Genomic DNA, 17,995 nt, shown 5'->3' with positions numbered 1-17,995 from the left:
TTGAACGTTCAACAAAATTAGCCCAATTAAGCTGAGAGAGAGAGAGAGAGAGAGAGAGAGAGATGGGTGAGGATTCGGATGCTTCCTCTGATGGGAACTATTGGAAGAACTGGAGAGAGTATTGGGCCACAAGATTTTCAATTCTCGATAGTTATAAACACATCATTCTCGCCCGAGAAAAACCCTTACCCAAATGGTCCGATTCTGATGTTGAGGACTTCATCAATTCGGATCCTACTCATGGGCCTCCGGTACCTTCTCTTCTTAATCTTTTTTCATTTGGGTATCTACTGTTTATTTGTGTTACTCTTTTTTTGTTGTTTTTTATTGTTTTTGTAGATCTTTTTGATATGGGTTTTTGTTATTTTGTGTTTTTGATTTGAATAGTCTGTCTATGGATATCTGTGTCTTTGTATTTCACGTCCTTTGTTATTATTTATTGCTTTTGTAGGTATTTTTGATATGGGTCTTTGTTATTTTCTGTTTTTGGTTTGAATAGTTTGTCTTTAGCTTTGTTCTTGCCTTTTCTTTTACTTTGGGTTTTATCTTGTGTGTCTTGGATGATTTTATTTGATGCATATATTTTGACTATTTGGGGCTGTTTGGATACAAGGTGTTTGATGATTTTACTTGACTATCTTGTGTGTCTTGTTACTCTTTCACAAGCTAAAACCTCTATTTTGTAAGCTAAAATCTGGATTGTATATTTTCAGTATTGTAAAATCTAGGTTTTGGCTTATAACATCCAATTTTTTATCTTTTCTGTGATTCATAATGAACTTGCCAGCGTTTTGGCTTTTATTTTTTGATTTTGTTGATCTTTTTTATATGGGTTCTAGTTATTTTGTGTTTTTGGTTTGAATAGTTCATCTTTGTCTTTATTCTTGCCTTTATTTTACTATGATTCATTGTTTCATTTGTTAGAGAGTTATATTTTGAGTATCTATCTTGTGTGTTTGGGATGATTTTATTTGATGCATACATTTTGACTTGGATACAAGGAAATGTAACACTTTATTTGATGACTTTATTTATTGCTTTTGTAGATCTTTTTTATATGGGTCTTTGTTATTTTGTGTTTTTTGTTTGAATAGTTTTTCTTTGGCTTTTTTCTTGCCTTTTCTTTTTCTATGATTCTTTGTTTTCTGTGATACATATATTTTGACTATTTGGGGTCTTTTGGATACAAGGAATTTATAATCCAGGATTGTGAAACCCTGGATTTTACAAGCTAAAATCTGAATTTTATAAGGTAAAACCTCTATTTTATAAGCTAAAATCTGGATTGTATATTTTCAGTATTGTAACTTATAAATCCCTCAAATTCTAACTAAATCCAGGTATTGTTAGCATTCCCTCATTTCCATCCCTGAGCATCGTAAGTTTCTCATTTATCGAAAAAATCCCATTACTGGCTTGACGAAATGATACACTAAAGAACCCTTTTCAATTTATAGATTTTAGCTTATAACATTCATTTTTTAGCCTGTAAAATCCATGATAATACAATCATAGGAGAAGGTTTTGCTAGAGGGGGTTCAACTCAGAGAAGGGTCTGGCATGCATCGCCCGTTCATTGATCACACCCTAGTATTCTGCAAAGCTTCTCTTCTCTAGATTAGGAACTTAAGGATTGCTCTTTGATGGTTTGAGGCAATCTTCGGGCTTAAGATCAACATGGGGGAAAGTGTGATGGTGGGGTGTGCTATAGAGAAGAACACTATGTCACAAATAGCTTGGAATTTCCTCTATCTTACATGGGTCTTACCATTGGGCTTTGACATTTCTTCTGTAGCTCTTTGGTTCCCTATCTTTGAGAGGACGGAGAAGAAATTGGCTGGCTAGAAGAGGGCATTCGTTTCTCTTGGGGGATGAATAACCCTCATCATGACAACTCTCTTTAACCTACTAATCTATTTCTGTCTCATTACAATGCTTGTGGTTGTGGCTAAGAGGTTGGAAAAGATTCAAAAAATTTCTTATGGAAAGGGAAGGAAGAAGGAAAAAGGCTTAAGCACTCGGTTAAGTGGGACTTGGTTTGAAGTAATCCAATCTTAGAGAAGAGAGGTTTCTCATCTAATCCTTTGGACTCAGATTATAAAACAATAAGCACGAAAAATATATGAACCTAGAAGCCATACGCAAGAAAAATAGGGATTTACGTGGTTTGGCAATGGTGCCTACGTCCATGGGTGAGATTGGTTTTCCATGATTAGAGAATCATCCCCCACTAGGATTTAAGTACTCCCCTTATATAGAATTAGGGTTTCTTTAACTCCATATTAGAGTGAGACTCCCTAGTAGGGGCAGTATTTACTGTAAATAGTAAGTCTGAAAAGCGAATATTACAATATAGGCTGACTATGGGCATACCCATAGTCTACGTTACAAGTGCATCAAAATTGCCTTTTGCAGCTACTAAAAGATCCAATCAGTAAAAAATAGTAATGCTCAAAGTTTCAATAAATATTAAGTTCGTCTTTAACCACAATTTTGAAGGGCTTTCCAACTTCAAATGCCGGTCGAAACTCGTTGGGTCACAAGGCCAGCAAGTCCCCTTAATGTCGTAGTGCTTATTAAGATCTTTCCTACGACACAAGAATCACCTCAATCCGATATTGTAGGAGGGAGAGATGGTTGTTTGAAGATGTCCCGTATAGGTCATCTGTCAATGCCCCAAAAAATGGGGGACTGGGTATTGGAAATCTGGCCATAAGGAACAAGGCACTTCTAGGGGAGTGTAGAGGCTTGAAGAAGAAAGATAAATTCGTTGGAGGAGAGTCATTGTTGGGACATATTGGGGTGGGGTGGAAGTAAAAAAACCAGCTAGAGGTTGAACCTCAGGGGTTTGGAAGGCTATTTATCCATTTATTGACTCTTTTCTGATCATGCGTTAGATTTAGGTTAGGAGTTGGAGAGAGGTTGAGACTTTGTCAAGATGTTTGCTTGGAACTGTGCCATTTTGTCAAGCTTTCTGTAGCATCTATAGGCAAGTTTTTAAATTTCTGGTTTTGTACTATTTCGGTTTCGGTATGATATTTCGTCCGAAATCTTGTAAAATCATAGAAAGATTTCGGTATGAAATCATGGCCGAAATTTCTTTGTTGATTTTTTGCGAGTAGAGTTGATTTTTGTCAGGGTTTCTGTCAAAATGTCTTTGTTTTTTTATTTGAAAAGTTGCATGTTTCACCTATTTCGACCGAAACGTTAACGAAATCTCGAAATTTCAGGCAAAATTCCTTAATTTTAGGCGAAATCTTGTATTTTTCTGAATCCAAGTGGATTTCGTTTATGTAGCATCTGAAATCGAATGTTTTGGCCGAAATTTAAAACCATGTCCATAGGTTAGCTATGGATAAAAATTCAAAAATTTTGAGTGTTATGAAAGGTTGGGTCGGATGGTAGTTTGGGGACGGTTTCTCTATAGGAATGTTAAAGATGCTGAGTATGTTTGATTATTCTCGTTTCTTCCCTCAAAGAGTGTTTTGTATCTCAAGTACAACTTAGGAGATGTGCCCTGGACCCCAAGGCCGTGTTCTCATTCAGTTCCTTCTTTGAATCCTTCATGAGGTCATATCTTTCTCACAGAAGAAATTATAGATTGGACCGATTCCAGGCGGGATTCAAGCATTTTGTATGGGAATTAGCGTTGTAGAAAATTAGGACGTTGGATGGGCCGAAATGTTGCAAATTTGGTTCTGCTAACATATTTATCATCTGTAAGGAGGAAGAGAAGGTGGGCCATCTCTTTTATACATTGCAAAGGGGTAGCCTTGATATGGTCAAAAGTTTTTGTGTGGTTTGGGCTGGATTGGATTCACCCAAACTCGTGAGGAAGTTATTGGATTGTTGGCACTGTTTCTTATTCTACGATCGCTTGGAAGATTAAGCTGTCCATGGTCAGCTGGGCATCGATTGGGAAGAATTCTGGGGATACTCATTCAATATAATTTTCAAAAATTGGAGTGAAATCCTTGTTTAGATATATCCTAAGCATTGAAGTTACTGCTAGATGCTGCCTCGAATTGGGTTCAGCCAAACTTGTGAGGAAGCTGTTGGATTGTTGGCACTATCGGGAGGTCACTGTAATCTATGGTCCAATTTGCTGTTTTTGGGGTCCATGGAAGGAGTGACCTAATGTTCAAACTCCGAAGACAAGTGTTGCTCTTAATATACGTTCACTTGGAAGATCAAGTTGCCCATGATTAGTCGGGCATTGATTGGGAAGGAGTTCATTAGTTGGGCATTGATTGGGAAGGAGTTCCGGGACTACTCATTTAATATAATTTTCATAAATTGGAGTGAAATCCTTGTGGGGAGACTGGAGAGCTTTAAGCTTGAAGTTAGGGTGAGATGCCCATCCCCCCGCCCGCTCCTAACCTCATCAAGCTGAACTTCGATAGTTTCTCCCTTGGCAACCCTAGTCCGGTGGGAATTGGGTGTATTTTGCTAGGAGAACGGTGCTGCCTTATTGTCATTCTTTGGACCCATTGGCCGTATGGACTCAACAAAGGAAAAGGTTCATTCACTTTGGTGCAACTGTTTTTACAGAACTTAATGGTGGATTGGTGGTTGAAGGTGACTCTTCAAACTTGATATTGTGGATGAAGGGTGAAAAATGGGTTCTTAAAGACTCACCCTATATTTGAGTGAGATTGTGGAGACCAAGGTTTCAGGTTTTGATTTCGGTATGCATTTCGGTCGTGTTGGAAATCGAAGCATGTCAGTTTTAGATGAAAATTTTGGTGAAAATCATTCAAAATCACAAGATCGTATGGAAACATATGCAAATGATGGACATTAGGTGAAACTTTAGGAGACACTCGAATAAGTACAAATGCACTCTCATAAACCATCATGTAAGCATGAAAACCCCCAATAATGGTTGAACAACATCGACCACCTAGTGAAATGCATTGTCATGCATGTCTAATCAGCGTTTAAAAACACGGATGTGACGCGGAATGCGGCCAAGAAAAATCCTTGTTGACTCGGCGCAGACACAGCCAAGAATGCGGTTGATGCGTTTGATGCTGTCATAACTCGGGGGAGTCGAAGAAGTTTTATTGATTCTATAGGGCAAAACGTAGAATGTGGATGTGGTGCAACGCTGCGGCCAAGAAAAATCCTTGTCGACGACTGGGGCGAGTTCCTTGTCGTGTCAATTAGTTTTTAAACACTGTGTCTAATAATTCAGTCTGAAAAAGCTGATTGTCAATGTCAGATTTTGGGCATTGGGTATAATGGTAATTTGGTGCTTTTCCAGTACGAGAAACCTCAATCATCAATAAGTTATAAAGCGAATCTGACATGTCATTTCATCATCTTGCTGGACTGTACACATGGGAGTGGGACAGATCAATGAGGAGTCTGTAGTCTTTTCAGGGAAGAGTGTAGCCTGTAATTGCATGAGTGGGGACATCTTGTCCCCTGTCCCAATATAATTTGGTTACAGTAATCAATAAATTTACTTGTTACCTTCTCAAAAAGAAAAAGAAAATGTCATATTGAATCAACATTTTTTTTTTGAAAAAATAGCAGTACAAGATGGAAATTATAATATTTAAAACACTGATAGTTAACATATGCAACATAGGAGCAGCTGGAATTATTAGAGTTTAGAACAGGGTATGGTTATTATAACCTATTCCATGTCTTGGGGATCTATCTCAATTATTATAGCCTATGCTATAATGATTGGAAAAGAACATGAGGAATTTTCTGACTAATTTTGGAAATAGATTGGATCCACTGAAAAAAATGAAACACTGATGGAGAGGCAAATTCGACAGTAAATTGTCCTTCCAATTTCTACTTTGTTTTGGAAGCCTTCCCAATCGTAGATTCTCTCTTTCTGTTTATCCTATCTGCTTTCCTTCCATACAGCCCTGCTAGCACAGGCTTTATCCTCTCTGCTTTCCTTTTATACAGACCTGCTAGCACAGACACATAGCCCCAAAGAAGAAAGGGCATAAACCATGATTACCTGTTAAAAGGCATCATACGTTCCCTATTTGAATTTTTCATTATTCCCAGTTCATTTATTGTGGATGTAATTTATTTCATGAATTAAATGTATTTCTGGAGACCTTGTTTCTTGCACTAGATTTGTGAATCATTTCTCACGTGAAAATTCCTTCTGATAACCATGAAACGGGCTAACTTTAGGTAAAAGAATGCAAATTTTAGCTGTTCTATGGTTTAGCGCCTGGTTGCTTTTTAATAGATTGCATTGCTATGTGTGAATTGTGTATGCGAATATCTCTTCTTTTGCTTACATAAGTGGGCAGCAATTCCATATATGGGAATTTTTTGTTTTATAGATTTTATTCATGCACGGGAGAGTGCAAAAATTAAGGAAGTTTCATTGATTAAATGTATTTTTGGAGGCCTTGTTTCTTGCACTAGATTTGTGAACCATTTCTCACAAGTAAATTCCTTCTGATAACTATAAAATGTGCTAACATTAGGTAAAAGAACGCAAATTTTAGCTGTTCTATGGATTACTGCCTGTTTGCTTTTTAATAGATGGCATTGCTATGTTTGAATTGTGTATGCGAATATCTCTTCTGTTGCTTACATAAGTTGGCCTCTCTTCCATGTGTGGAAATTATTTGTTCTAGATATTTCATTTCATGCATGGGAGAGTGCAAAATTAAGAAAGCCATTTTCCCTTTGCTAATGTTATATTCTTTTCCCGCTTAAGTATATTATTTTTCTTTTGGTTTCTTATCTAATTCAAAATTTATTTATTGATCAAACGTTGCTATTGATTTCTTTTCCTTTTGCAGCTGAAGGCTGCCAGGAAAGCTGCTGAAATATCTGCCACTGGGAGTGCCATTGGTGCAGTATCAACGGCAGGATTAGCCTGGAAATATTCGAAGAGTCCACACGGTAGTGTACCAATCCTGCTTTTGAATAAATAGAATATGTTTTTTTTTATGTGGAAGAAATATGTTTATGTACATCCATTTATGTAAATCCAGGGTTCACATATTACTTTTCTGAGTAGAGAAAGGGAGTAGAAGGAAAGAAAGGGAAGAAGGAGGGAGTATTGATGCTTCCATAAAGATGAGAGAGAAAATAAGGAGAGATAGAGAGAGAGAGAGAGAGAGAGAGAGAGAGAGAGAGAGAGAGAGAGAGCAATGATTGGTCACCAAACAAGGGAGTATAAACTCAATTTTATTCAATCATATCATAGTAACTAAGGCTTTAGGCCTTTACAATTCATAGATACTTTAAACCCTTACCATAAAAAATATACTTTAAATCCCATGAAATTCACGATTAGGAGAAGACTAGTAGTACTCTTAGACCTCACCCAAATCAAATTGTAAATCCCAATTCCTACCCCTGCTAGAACTCCTATCAACCAAAGACTTTTTTTCATGAATTTCCTTCTTATAACAACATTCTTACCACTCTAAGGACTCTTATTTTTCTACCAATAGTAACAAGATAAGTGTCAAACGACTTAGTCAACTCCTAATGACTTACGGACTCCCATCACATGGACTCTATCTGATCCTATTACAAATATATTAGGACTCTGCAAACCCATTATGGAAACTAGTCCACATCAAGTCCCACAAATAGAAGAACTCCCATGAAATTCATGATTAAGGGAGGATGAATATGCATTTCTTCACATCAACTCCTTCTAAAGGTTCTCCACTACTTGATGAATATGGGTATTATGTTCTCCTGGACATTGACTATGAGAAAAGGTCTAGAGTATCATCTGAACAAGGGATTAGAAATCTGTATTTGATGTTTCTTTGAACTTCTCATGCATTCCAATAGCTTTAACTGCGATAGATATCTCTATAGAAATGTCGAGTGTAGGGAATAGAGGGCTTCCTTGCTTCTTTTTTTTCATTTTTCTTTCTATGGCAGGTGCTGCTTTGGCTTTTGGAGCGGGGGCAATATTTGGTTGGACTTTCGGACAAGAAATTGCGGGGCACTGGCTTCAACTCTACAGGATGGACACCATGGCTGCTCAGCTCCAGTTTTTTGATTGGTGGGAGAAGAAATGTCAAGGTAATTAGTACTGGCTTTAGCCTGCTATGAACAATAAAACCATCTCTTCTTCAAATAAAATATTTCCTAGTGAGAAGTATTGTTGAGTGCTGTGGTTTTCCACTTTTGGACAGGAAAGTAAGTCTACAAGATTGACACCACATGTTCACAGTTCAAGTTAATGTGTGGTGGAAGCGCAAAATTGAAGGTCAGACATGAATAAAGATTCAAGCTTTTTCATGAGAAATGAGACAATTTCCTCCTCTTTCTGTTAAATAAAGTCGACATCTTATAAGAAGCCTTTTTGGCTGATGTGGGTTGTTTGTGCTTAGTGAGATTTGGTTGTTTCCTTTTATTTTTCTTAGTGAAAATTTCTCAATGTTCCTTTTATTTGCTTCCTTCTGCGAGTAGAGTTTCATTGATATTCATATTACCCTATTCCAGTCTGATATTGTGATATCCTGGCGGCTCTAATCTGATATCAACACTTCCTTGTTTTGATAATTGGAGCCCACTCTATATTTTACTCCTCTACTTAGCTTTCATAATTCCCACAGCTAATCAAGAATTCCAACATAAAGAGAGGGCTGGCAATACCAAAACAAGGGAGATTCTTTATATTGATAAATCAGTGGTAATGTTGCCTAACCTAGTATTGAGATTCCGCGTTGAATACTACTAATTAGGGGTGTAAACGAAACGAGCCGAGCCGAGCCGAGCTTGGCCAGGCTCGGCTCGGCTCGTTAAGCTCGGCTCGGCCAGGCTCGCGAGCCTTACCGAGCTCGGGTTATATTATGTTCACACCCCTCATCTTCCCTGGACAGCCCTACTAGTGTAATTTGACTACTTTTTTTACACTATGGGGGGTGGTCCTAGTAACAAATGGGGTTCCAAAAATGAAGTGACATATTTTGGCCCCACCTTTCACTCCCTGGACAACCCTTTTAATGTATAAATTAATATATAATATATATATTTAAATATATTAAATTCTTAACGAGCTGAGCCGAGCCTGGCCTAAATTAGGAACGGCTCGGCTCGGGTCGTTAAGGATTCGAGCCGAGCCAAAATTGACACCCTTACTACTAATTATTCATATGAATTGTCATTATCAAAACAAAGGCGTGCGGATTTCCTATATTGAGACGTGAATTAACTGCCCTTTGTCGGACTTCCAATGGATTCCATTCCACCACCCTTCTTAAGAAAAATCTTCTTCTCGAAAAGTTTAACGGGCCCACATGAATAGATGATCTAAACCGTTCATTTTTTAGGCCACATTGTAAATGGGCTGTGCCGCAAAATTGGGTGCATTAGATCATCATAATCCTTTGATTTCCTGACCCCGTAAATGTAACTCCTCAAATCAAATGGTTTAGGAACATCCAGTTCATCCTTTTCTAAATTTATTTTTTTCTTTTTATCTTTGAATGCGCCAAAAATAAGATTTAAGATAAAATTAACCCATGGTTTTCACACACAAAATTATGGTCACAATCTTTTAAGGCTTGATTTGCTGCAAAAAGGAATAAAATTTAGGGATATGATAAATTCACACCCCTTTTAACGTGAATTGCGGCAGACTTTAACAATTTTTTACGATTAAAACGGGTGCGAATCATCCTACAGGGGGTGCAAATTTATAATCGCCCAATATTTATTGCAATAAATGGGAAATGTTATCAGCACTACTATATTTTGATGAGGGCACTCCTCACTTTATTAAAAGTATGGTATGGACCGCACCATAGGATGATCCAAACTGTCCATTAGAATAACCACAGCCTAAATAGGCTGTGCCCCAAAAATTACTTCCATAGGTTGATACTAACCCTCCGATCTGGATGTTAGAGGGTTGATCCCAACCCACTATAGATCGGAGGGTTAGGATCAAACTATGGGAATAATTTTTGGGCCAACACCTATTTAGGCTGTGGCCCATCTAATGGACGGTTTGGATCATCCTATGGTGCGGGCCATACCGTACTTTTAATAAAGTGAGGAGTGCCCTCATCAAAATACAGTAGTGTGGATAACATTTCCCTAAAAATATTTTTTATGGGGTTAAATTTATAAATCTTAAATAAGTAAGCAAATGGTGAATGATGTCTTAGTTGGATAAAATTCTCTTGCAAACTTAACAAGTTACTAAGTTTTCTTTGAAGTAGAACCTCAAAGATTTATTTTTATTTTTAAAAAAAACACTGGACCTGGTCTCTAGGTCGAGATCAATGCAGAAAAAAGTATAGTAGGCCTGCCACTTTGGCACACAGACTACAGTTTAATAGGTCCCACTTTTGATCGATCTAGACCGTCTATTTGATCGCGGGCTCCGTTTGGTTGCCGGAATTTTTTTGGTTCTTGGGATTTTTGTGGAACAAAAAACTTCCTTGGAGATTGGTGGGAAAAAAAACTCCCTGGAAGTATCCTGGTAAAATAAAATTCCCATGTTTGTTTGACCGGACTAGGGTGAGAAAAAAAAAATGCTTTGTCTGGTTGCTTGAGCTGTTGGGAAGAAAAAAAATTCTTCAGCAAGCTTATTTTTGGTTCCTGGGATTATTTTAGTTCCTAGGAGTATCTTTGTTTCCTTCCTGGGGTTTCGTGCGGGGTTATTTTGGTTCCTGGGATTATTTTGGGCCCACCAACCAAATGTGGGTTTCCTGCGGAAATTCCACAAAAGTCCCAAGAATGAAAAAAATTCCGGCAACCAAACGTAGTGGTCTAAACAAAGCAAATCAATAATAAGTGTTTTTTGTTATCAAAAGACGAAATGTACGTAGAGGAACTGTAAGGAATACATGAAACTGTGATAAAATTCAGACAAAGAACAGAATTCCATGAAATCAAACTGATTTCTTGTCAATCAAATGTTGCATAGCTTCCAATTAATTGAGAACCCACTGAAATAGGAGCTGTTGAAACTCTATTACACTTGGGTTTTTTTAGAAAACTCTGATTATTAGTAAAAACTTGAAGCCTATTTTTAAGCGGAAAATGGGCATAAAGTTTGTGTTGTGTCATTTTACAACGAAAGAAACAGAGCCTAATTGCTACTGTATTGTAAGGACTAAGGAGAGGAAGCAAACCTAGTGGGAAAAGATTTACTGTCAAATATCAGTGTCTGTGATCATCAGAAGAGCATCATCATTGTAGCTTGATAATTTCAGATACCCTCTCAAAGAAACAGGGGCACATCCTCATTGTAAACATCAGATCCTGCCTCATCCATGGAGGAGCTACTCTCTGGAAAGATCCCAATGAGTAAACATGATAGAGCAACTCTGGCTCCTCGTGCGTATTCTCTGAATTGGGTGTTACCCATGTCAAGCTGAAAGAATAACCTGCAACCAGTCACAAATATGTCTCAGGAAGTTCTCGGCAAGGGTGTATCTCAGGATATCTTAAATATTTTTGTTTATTTCGGGTTTATACCGGGAAAATTGAATAAGCATTACAATTCAAAATATAAAATTTAAGAACAAAATTGGGACAACAAATAATATCATGAATTTTCACGATATTTCCGTGATAAAGTGCAGTGATAAATGATAAATCGACCCCCATATAGGGCAGTGCAGAGAGAGAGAGATGGGGGTTGATTTAAGATGTTAGGGGGTCGATTTATCACTACGGCACTACCCATGATATTTACACTCCTTTTTATTACTAGGGACACCCAGTGTCAGTGTATCAATGACTAAAGGGGGGCTAATGTACTTTATGTCAGAAGAATCAAGTGAGTTTGATTGCCACGTACACTGGCACTGGGTGTCCCTGGTGATAAAAGGGGCGTAACCGCGTAAATATCACTTCCCATGATAAAAAGTGAAATGATATAATGGCCCCTCTTTTTTACATAGGACAGTGTAGTCATAAATACACTAGAGGGGTTGTCCCAACTCTGGCTTCTACTTTGTTTTCACTTATAAAATAATGTTATTTTACTTTATGTCTACTTAACTTCCATCCAAAATCCAAACAGACCCTAACTAAAGTCTAGTAGTCCTTTTGCTTCATTGCAGTTGTCATGTCCAGATGACTACTGTCACCACAAGTGCTAACATCGCCCAATGTTTTATTATATCACATCTTGATGTTACAAAATTTATCCATCATGAATGCAATTAAAATAGGCTGACCATGTTAAACACAAATTATACAAGCATTCAATCTAAAGAATGAACCAAGCATTTAAGTGGTGAAGTTTAACTATCATTGGGTAAAGAGAGCATACATGCTATTAAATATAAATGTTATATTAATTCAAACTGAAAGAACTGAGAATGAAATTCAGAATTGAATAGTTACCACTGGATTGGTGAAGAACTGAAAGACATCCTTCTGTTTGATTAACTGTGCAAACCTTCATACCAACGATGCACTCCAGAAGATTTTTAAACATGAAATTGGCATGCCCAGTATCATTTTCACCATCTCCTGGAGAATTTAGTTGGAGTACTATAATTAAACATTTGACGGGGTAGCCAAGTAGAATGGTAGCAATTTTTCATACTCAAAACATACCTGAACTGGCCCTGTTTCTTCTAATGCAGTCTGGCTGAAAATTTATATCCACAGGATCAAAATAGAAATATGTAAGCAATGACAATAAAGACTAATAATCAGTTGTATTTTCCATTAGTAAATATTAGAAAAAATACCGGCTGAATGCTTCCAAAGGAATCATTGGTTGGAACGCCATTACTTGGACCCCTTTCTGTTTCTTTTACCATGACCACGGCTTCTTCAATTTGAATCCTAGAATGCCTAGTACATGGCATCAATGTCTTATTTCCAACTGAGCCCATGGATAAATTGCTTGACCTAACTTGAGAACTTCCGAAAGGAGATTTCGACTGAAAATCTTCCGCTAGCAGGTTGCGAAGCCTTTCAACTTCTTCATTTAGCATTTTTGCTGCCAAATATGACTTTATTAAAGATATGAGTGATTAGTAAATTTTGGAGGAAAGACAAGTATGCAGATGCCCAACTTTAAATTTCGATGTTTTGTATCTTTTTGTATAGAGGAAAGAAGACGCGCGCGCACAAACACACACACACACAGAGAGAGAGAGAGAGAGAGAGAGAGAGAGAGAGAGAGAGAGAGAGAGAGAGAGAGAGAGAGAGGGCATTGGGATTTGCAGTGTCCATCGCAGAAGGCATTTCGCGGATGGGCTGTTGCATGTGAGAGCGGCTACCCTGTAAATGAAGACAAAATCTGCTGAAAAGTGAGCATCAATTTTGTGGAGGTTGAGAATACAAACCCATGAATTGATGCTTTTATAAAATAGAGTGACGTTTATACTTACAACTAATGTCATTGGGCCATCCTAAAATCAGTAGAGCCTTATATTGCCTTAATTTTCAGTCCCTATCAGACTAGTCCTACAAGGACATGTGGTTCTATTTTCAAAAGATATACCAGCAAGCAAATCATGCAAGAATCTTAAAGGTAGAGTACAATATCTCTTAGTAGTCTCAAGGTAATAAGGATATTCAAACTTGTTACTTTGGATTTATGAGACTATGGACTGAGCAAAATATGCTTCTCTTCAGAGTTCAGACAGTGTCGAACACTACCTACAAGGAGTTTATGGAAGGACAAGAAGGGAATAGGGTTATGCATACTTTACTGCGTTTTTTGTCAAGAGTTCCTGACAACCAGTGCCAACATTATCATAAGAGGGAAGCTTCAAGGTCTTCAGGTTGTCCTATCTAACAAGGCTGGAATTGTGTTTCTCTCCATGGACAAAAGGATTTTAGATGGTACTATCTAGGAAATTAATGTGTGCCAGTTTGTGACCATGTTGTTTACTTGAAAATATTTACCACTATATTCTTTCGTCATCACCACTTGTTTCAATTGTTTCTTTTCTACCTTCATTTTTTGATGATGCTAACAAAAGCTTTTCGAAGACAACTCATCTGATCCGGCATCCTTTAATCACTTATTAGAGAAGAAGAAAAGGAAACACCTGCCCTACTAATCCTGCACCAGATCCTTCTATTGTGCAACGTACTTATTTGCCTTCTTTTCTCGTGTTAGATTCTTCTTGATCGAAATCATGCCATTTGTGTACATACCTTTGTATTCGTGACCCTAATGAGCTTGAGTTTTTTGGATTCCTTCCTAAATCTGTGTTTCCAAACTTAGACTCAAATTCTATTCCTTCTGCCTATAAGCAAGTTGTCAAACAAGAATATTGGAAAAGGGAAATGCAAAAGGAGTTGTGGGTGTTAACTTACCAACTTCTCCAAAAGTTTAAGCTGTTGGAGAAAGGCGTTATTATTTATCTTTTATATTTAGCAGTCCCCTGCACGTGTGGCCCACTTGGCAAACACATGGCACATGTGGTCCCACTTTGGGCCGACCATCGCATGTGGATTTTTGCTATCCGGGAGGTTTGAACTTGAGACCTTTGTGTCTGATACCATGTTAACTTACTGACTTCTCCAAAAGCTTAAGCTGTTGAAGAACGGTAGTATTTAATCTTTTATACTTTAACAGTGGGCATTGTGTGATAATGATACATGGGATCTGGTTCCTTATAATAGGCAGTAAGTGGGCTTATTCTATCAAACTCAAGTCAGACAAGACTTAAGACAGATAAAACTCACCATGGAACCAAATTTTAGACTGAAACATGTATCGGCCGAAATATTTCGGTTTCTATGAGAGCCTAAACGAAATTACACTGGATTTGAGATGACTTTCCACCTTAAGCAAGTTAAGAGATTGAGAATAGTGTATGGTAACTTGCAGACTAACAATAAAAATCAAACAGGGAAGTTATTCCTCACTCTTTTCATTCTCTTCAATCAAAAGCTTTTGGTATTCAGCATACTGGTACTCCTTGTCAGATCTGCAATCAAATAATGCATGGCTTAGAAATAAAGATCTGTGGTTTTAACACTTGAATCAATTGAGGTACTTGGAAGATACATGCCTACTTGAAGCCATTTGATCTGTCAAATCACGTATCTGTGCATGCAACTTATCATTTTCATTCTTTAAATGCCCTATCATGTCCTCTGCAGCTGCACCAAACGCCAAAAAAAAAAACCATTATTATTACCAAAAAAGCTAACAAGCTCCAAACAGAAATAGCAGTGTGCATTGCACCCATTAATCTGATATAATGTGAAATGCGCCGGATCCTTTTTACAAAATTTGAAGTGTAATAATCACTACACAAGATAGAGAAAAAGTAATTTGTTTACAACTTAATCCAGTTGATTGTTAATGGAGATTGATAAATATGTTTAGATTGCATGGGATAGGAAATATGATACAGGAAAAGAAGTACCGGACACATAATTCATAAATTTCAACTCTTGCTCACGATTGTACTGTTCCATTTCAGTTTCCTTCCCAGTCTGCAAGCGTCAACCGTGAACCATTAGGAAAGAATATCGATAGAAAATCTAGAACATACCTCAACTAAGCAAATAATAAAACTTTAGAATTTTGGTGCGATTAGATAGACAAAAATCCTTGCAAACCTTCAGTGTGTTATACTTGTCATACAGCTTTGAGTATAGAATCTCCATCTGCAATAGAAATTGAAAAGAATTTTAAAAAGAAAATGGAAAAGGTCAACTAAAGAACAAGTGAAAGGTCAAAACACATGCCGGTATGTATGAATCTGTTTACTTTAATCCAGTTGACTTGAAGGAACCCCAACAGAGAAGAAAAAAAAACTGTTTTTTATGCAATGGGTGAACACATGAAGACGTTCTTATCCTTCGTTTCCAGAAGAAAACTTATCAAGAAATAGAAAATGTCAGTTACAGCAGGCACATCTGCATGGTCGACTTGCAGTGCTATGAGAGTATAAATCTCAAAATACTGTGGAAGCAGAAAAGAACAGCAGAAATTACATGCTTGGCCCATATACATAAATCAACAGAAACAAAATTACGATCATTTACCGATCATATAGATGGGAAAACTAAATTTTATTGTTTTGGTGCCAAAAAATTCAGAGTCTTGTTAGTTGAAGCAGTTAGCAATATAATGTTTCTCAAATTTATAACAAATTATATTTTTTCTTCTTATTTTCATCTTAGAGAATGCTTCCCAAAAGTTAATGAAACAAAATGGCTTTGATATCCCCCTAATCATACCATGAAACATATTTTTTTTTAAATCATGCTAATGCACACCTCTTGACGTATATACATGGCATCCACATGTTCAAACTTCCCTACACAAGTTTTAAAAAATCTAGAAGGATGAAAACTAGAAATAAGATAAAGAAACAGCACGAAAACAAGAGACAGGATAGACGCAGTATCTGGGTTTGATTTTGTTTTTGCTTCTTCTTTGTTCTTCTCTCTTCTTGCATTAGATCTCAATTGGAAATTAAGATCTTATGAAAACCGTAGTTTAAGAAATGAGCAGAAAAATATATATATAGGTGGTACATATTTATCCTCCCGAATAACAGAAAATAACCGGGGAAAAAAACCAAATTTGAAAATATAATCAGGTAAATTTGAAAATAAAAAGAAATGATTAAGAGACAGATGAAAAAGAAAATGAACAAGAAGACGAGGCAGCCTCAAAATTCAGAAATAAAAAGAAATGAAAATAAATAAATAAGGGCTTTCTGTTTTGAATAAAAACCCTAATACAAAATCATTCAGAAAAAAAATCAACAGCTGAGAGAGAGAGAGAGAGAGAGAGAGAGAGAGAGAGAGAGAGAGAGAGAGAGAGAGAGAGAGAGAGTGCAGAGTCTTGTTTTGGAAATGAGAGTGATCTGATCGCTTTAGATTTGAAAATAAAAGAGTAAAAGACGGAAGAAGAGGAGAAGAGCATGAGATTTCGAATTGAAACCCTAACACCAAAATCGATTTTGAAAAAAATCAGCATCTGAGAGAGAGAGAGAGAGAGAGAGAGAGAGAGAGAGAGAGAGGAATACCCGATTGTGTTTTGAAATGAGGTGGGATTCGTCTCCTAATTAATCGGAAGGTTATCAACGAAATAGCCCAAGCTTTCGTGATTCAGATGGGAGATGTGTGAGTTGAAAGGGGCGGTGAAATCAATTTGAAAATTGGGATTTGCTAGGCAATTTCGCGGAAACTATTTCTCTGCTGGCTTTTGCATGAGATAATGAATTAAACAAATAGGACAAATTCTGTTGAGAAATGAGCCGGTATGGCTGTTCTCTGATGTAAAAATCAGCCGCGAAATGGCTTTCCACCGAATTGCCTAGCAAATCCATTGAAAATTATACATTCAACTTAACCCCTAATATTTAAAAAGTTACAAGTAGACCCCCTTGGTTTCAATTTGTAGAAGGTAGGCCACCTCAGTTGACGGTTCGTCCCTAGATTTAAGGGTTAGGATGATCCGATGGAGCTGATGTTTTGGGCACACCCTATCTATATCAGGACCCATCAAATGAACGCTTTGGATCATCCAAACAATGTGGGCCCATACCCGAATCCAAACACTATCAAAAACACAGTGGGCCCACATTGTTTGGATGATCCAAAGCATTCATTTGATGGGCCCTGACATAGATAGGGTGTGCCTAAAAAATCAGCTCCATAGGATCATCCTAACCCTTCAATCTGTGGATCAACCGTCAACTGAGGGGGTCTACCTTACACAAATTGAAACCACAAGGGATCTACTTGTAACTTTTTAAACATTAGGGGTTAAGTTGAATGTGTCAGAAACCACAGGGGGTCTAAGTGTATTTTTCCCAAAATTATATTCATGGGGAAGGGCTTTACTAGGCAATTTAGCGTAAAGCAATTTTGCAGCTCACTTTTGCATGAAAGAACAGCCACACAGGCTCACTTCTTAGAAGATTTTGTCTCAGGGAGGTTCAATCCCAGCATACCTAACAGGGGAAAAGTACTATCTACGAATGTAGTGTTGTTTTTGGATGCACAAAAGCCGAGATGGCTTAGGGGTTTTGCTTGGCTTTTGGGTATCACTTCAGCAGAACTCCTTGTTTGAGTG

At 37.4% G+C, this 17,995-nt stretch overlaps 2 protein-coding genes across 2 annotated transcripts; one reads left to right on the top strand and one right to left on the bottom strand.

Moving 5' to 3' along the window:
- Positions 1-8,409, top strand: SDH6 (succinate dehydrogenase subunit). The gene is made up of 4 exons (XM_077368526.1): positions 1-251; positions 6,792-6,894; positions 7,897-8,040; positions 8,154-8,409. The coding sequence occupies exons 1-4, from the start codon at positions 63-65 to the stop codon at positions 8,159-8,161; spliced, it is 444 nt and encodes a 147-aa protein (XP_077224641.1). The 5' UTR covers positions 1-62; the 3' UTR covers positions 8,162-8,409.
- Positions 8,410-10,999: 2,590 nt separating this feature from the next.
- On the bottom strand, positions 11,000-17,045 carry LOC143857967 (uncharacterized). Its single transcript, XM_077368533.1, has 9 exons — positions 16,944-17,045; positions 15,523-15,570; positions 15,327-15,396; positions 14,967-15,057; positions 14,821-14,882; positions 12,681-12,934; positions 12,544-12,577; positions 12,328-12,456; positions 11,000-11,360 (listed from the first exon to the last, which is right to left on the bottom strand). The coding sequence occupies exons 2-9, from the start codon at positions 15,568-15,570 to the stop codon at positions 11,164-11,166; spliced, it is 885 nt and encodes a 294-aa protein (XP_077224648.1). The 5' UTR covers positions 16,944-17,045; the 3' UTR covers positions 11,000-11,163.
- Positions 17,046-17,995: the final 950 nt, after the last annotated feature.

The sequence above is a fragment of the Tasmannia lanceolata genome, unplaced genomic scaffold (assembly GCF_043159265.1).
Source record: "Tasmannia lanceolata isolate RefF3 unplaced genomic scaffold, GAP_Taslan_0.1 ptg000025l, whole genome shotgun sequence".
NCBI lineage: Eukaryota > Viridiplantae > Streptophyta > Magnoliopsida > Canellales > Winteraceae > Tasmannia > Tasmannia lanceolata.
Note: the sequence above shows the minus strand (reverse complement) of the source record. Positions and strands in the feature narration are given on the sequence as shown.

Coding starts and splice junctions, on each gene's coding strand:
- LOC143857967 (XM_077368533.1), bottom strand. CDS start 15,570: ATGGAGATTCTATACTCAAAGCTGTATGACAAGTATAACACACTGAAG. Junction 12,935..14,820: donor GATTGAAGAGAATGAAAAGA/GTGAGGAATAAC, acceptor CATATTTGGCAG/CAAAAATGCTAAATGAAGAA. Junction 11,361..12,327: donor AGTTCTTCACCAATCCAGTG/GTAACTATTCAA, acceptor GACTGGTTGCAG/GTTATTCTTTCAGCTTGACA.
- SDH6 (XM_077368526.1), top strand. CDS start 63: ATGGGTGAGGATTCGGATGCTTCCTCTGATGGGAACTATTGGAAGAAC. Junction 252..6,791: donor ATCCTACTCATGGGCCTCCG/GTACCTTCTCTT, acceptor TTCCTTTTGCAG/CTGAAGGCTGCCAGGAAAGC. Junction 6,895..7,896: donor ATATTCGAAGAGTCCACACG/GTAGTGTACCAA, acceptor TTTCTATGGCAG/GTGCTGCTTTGGCTTTTGGA.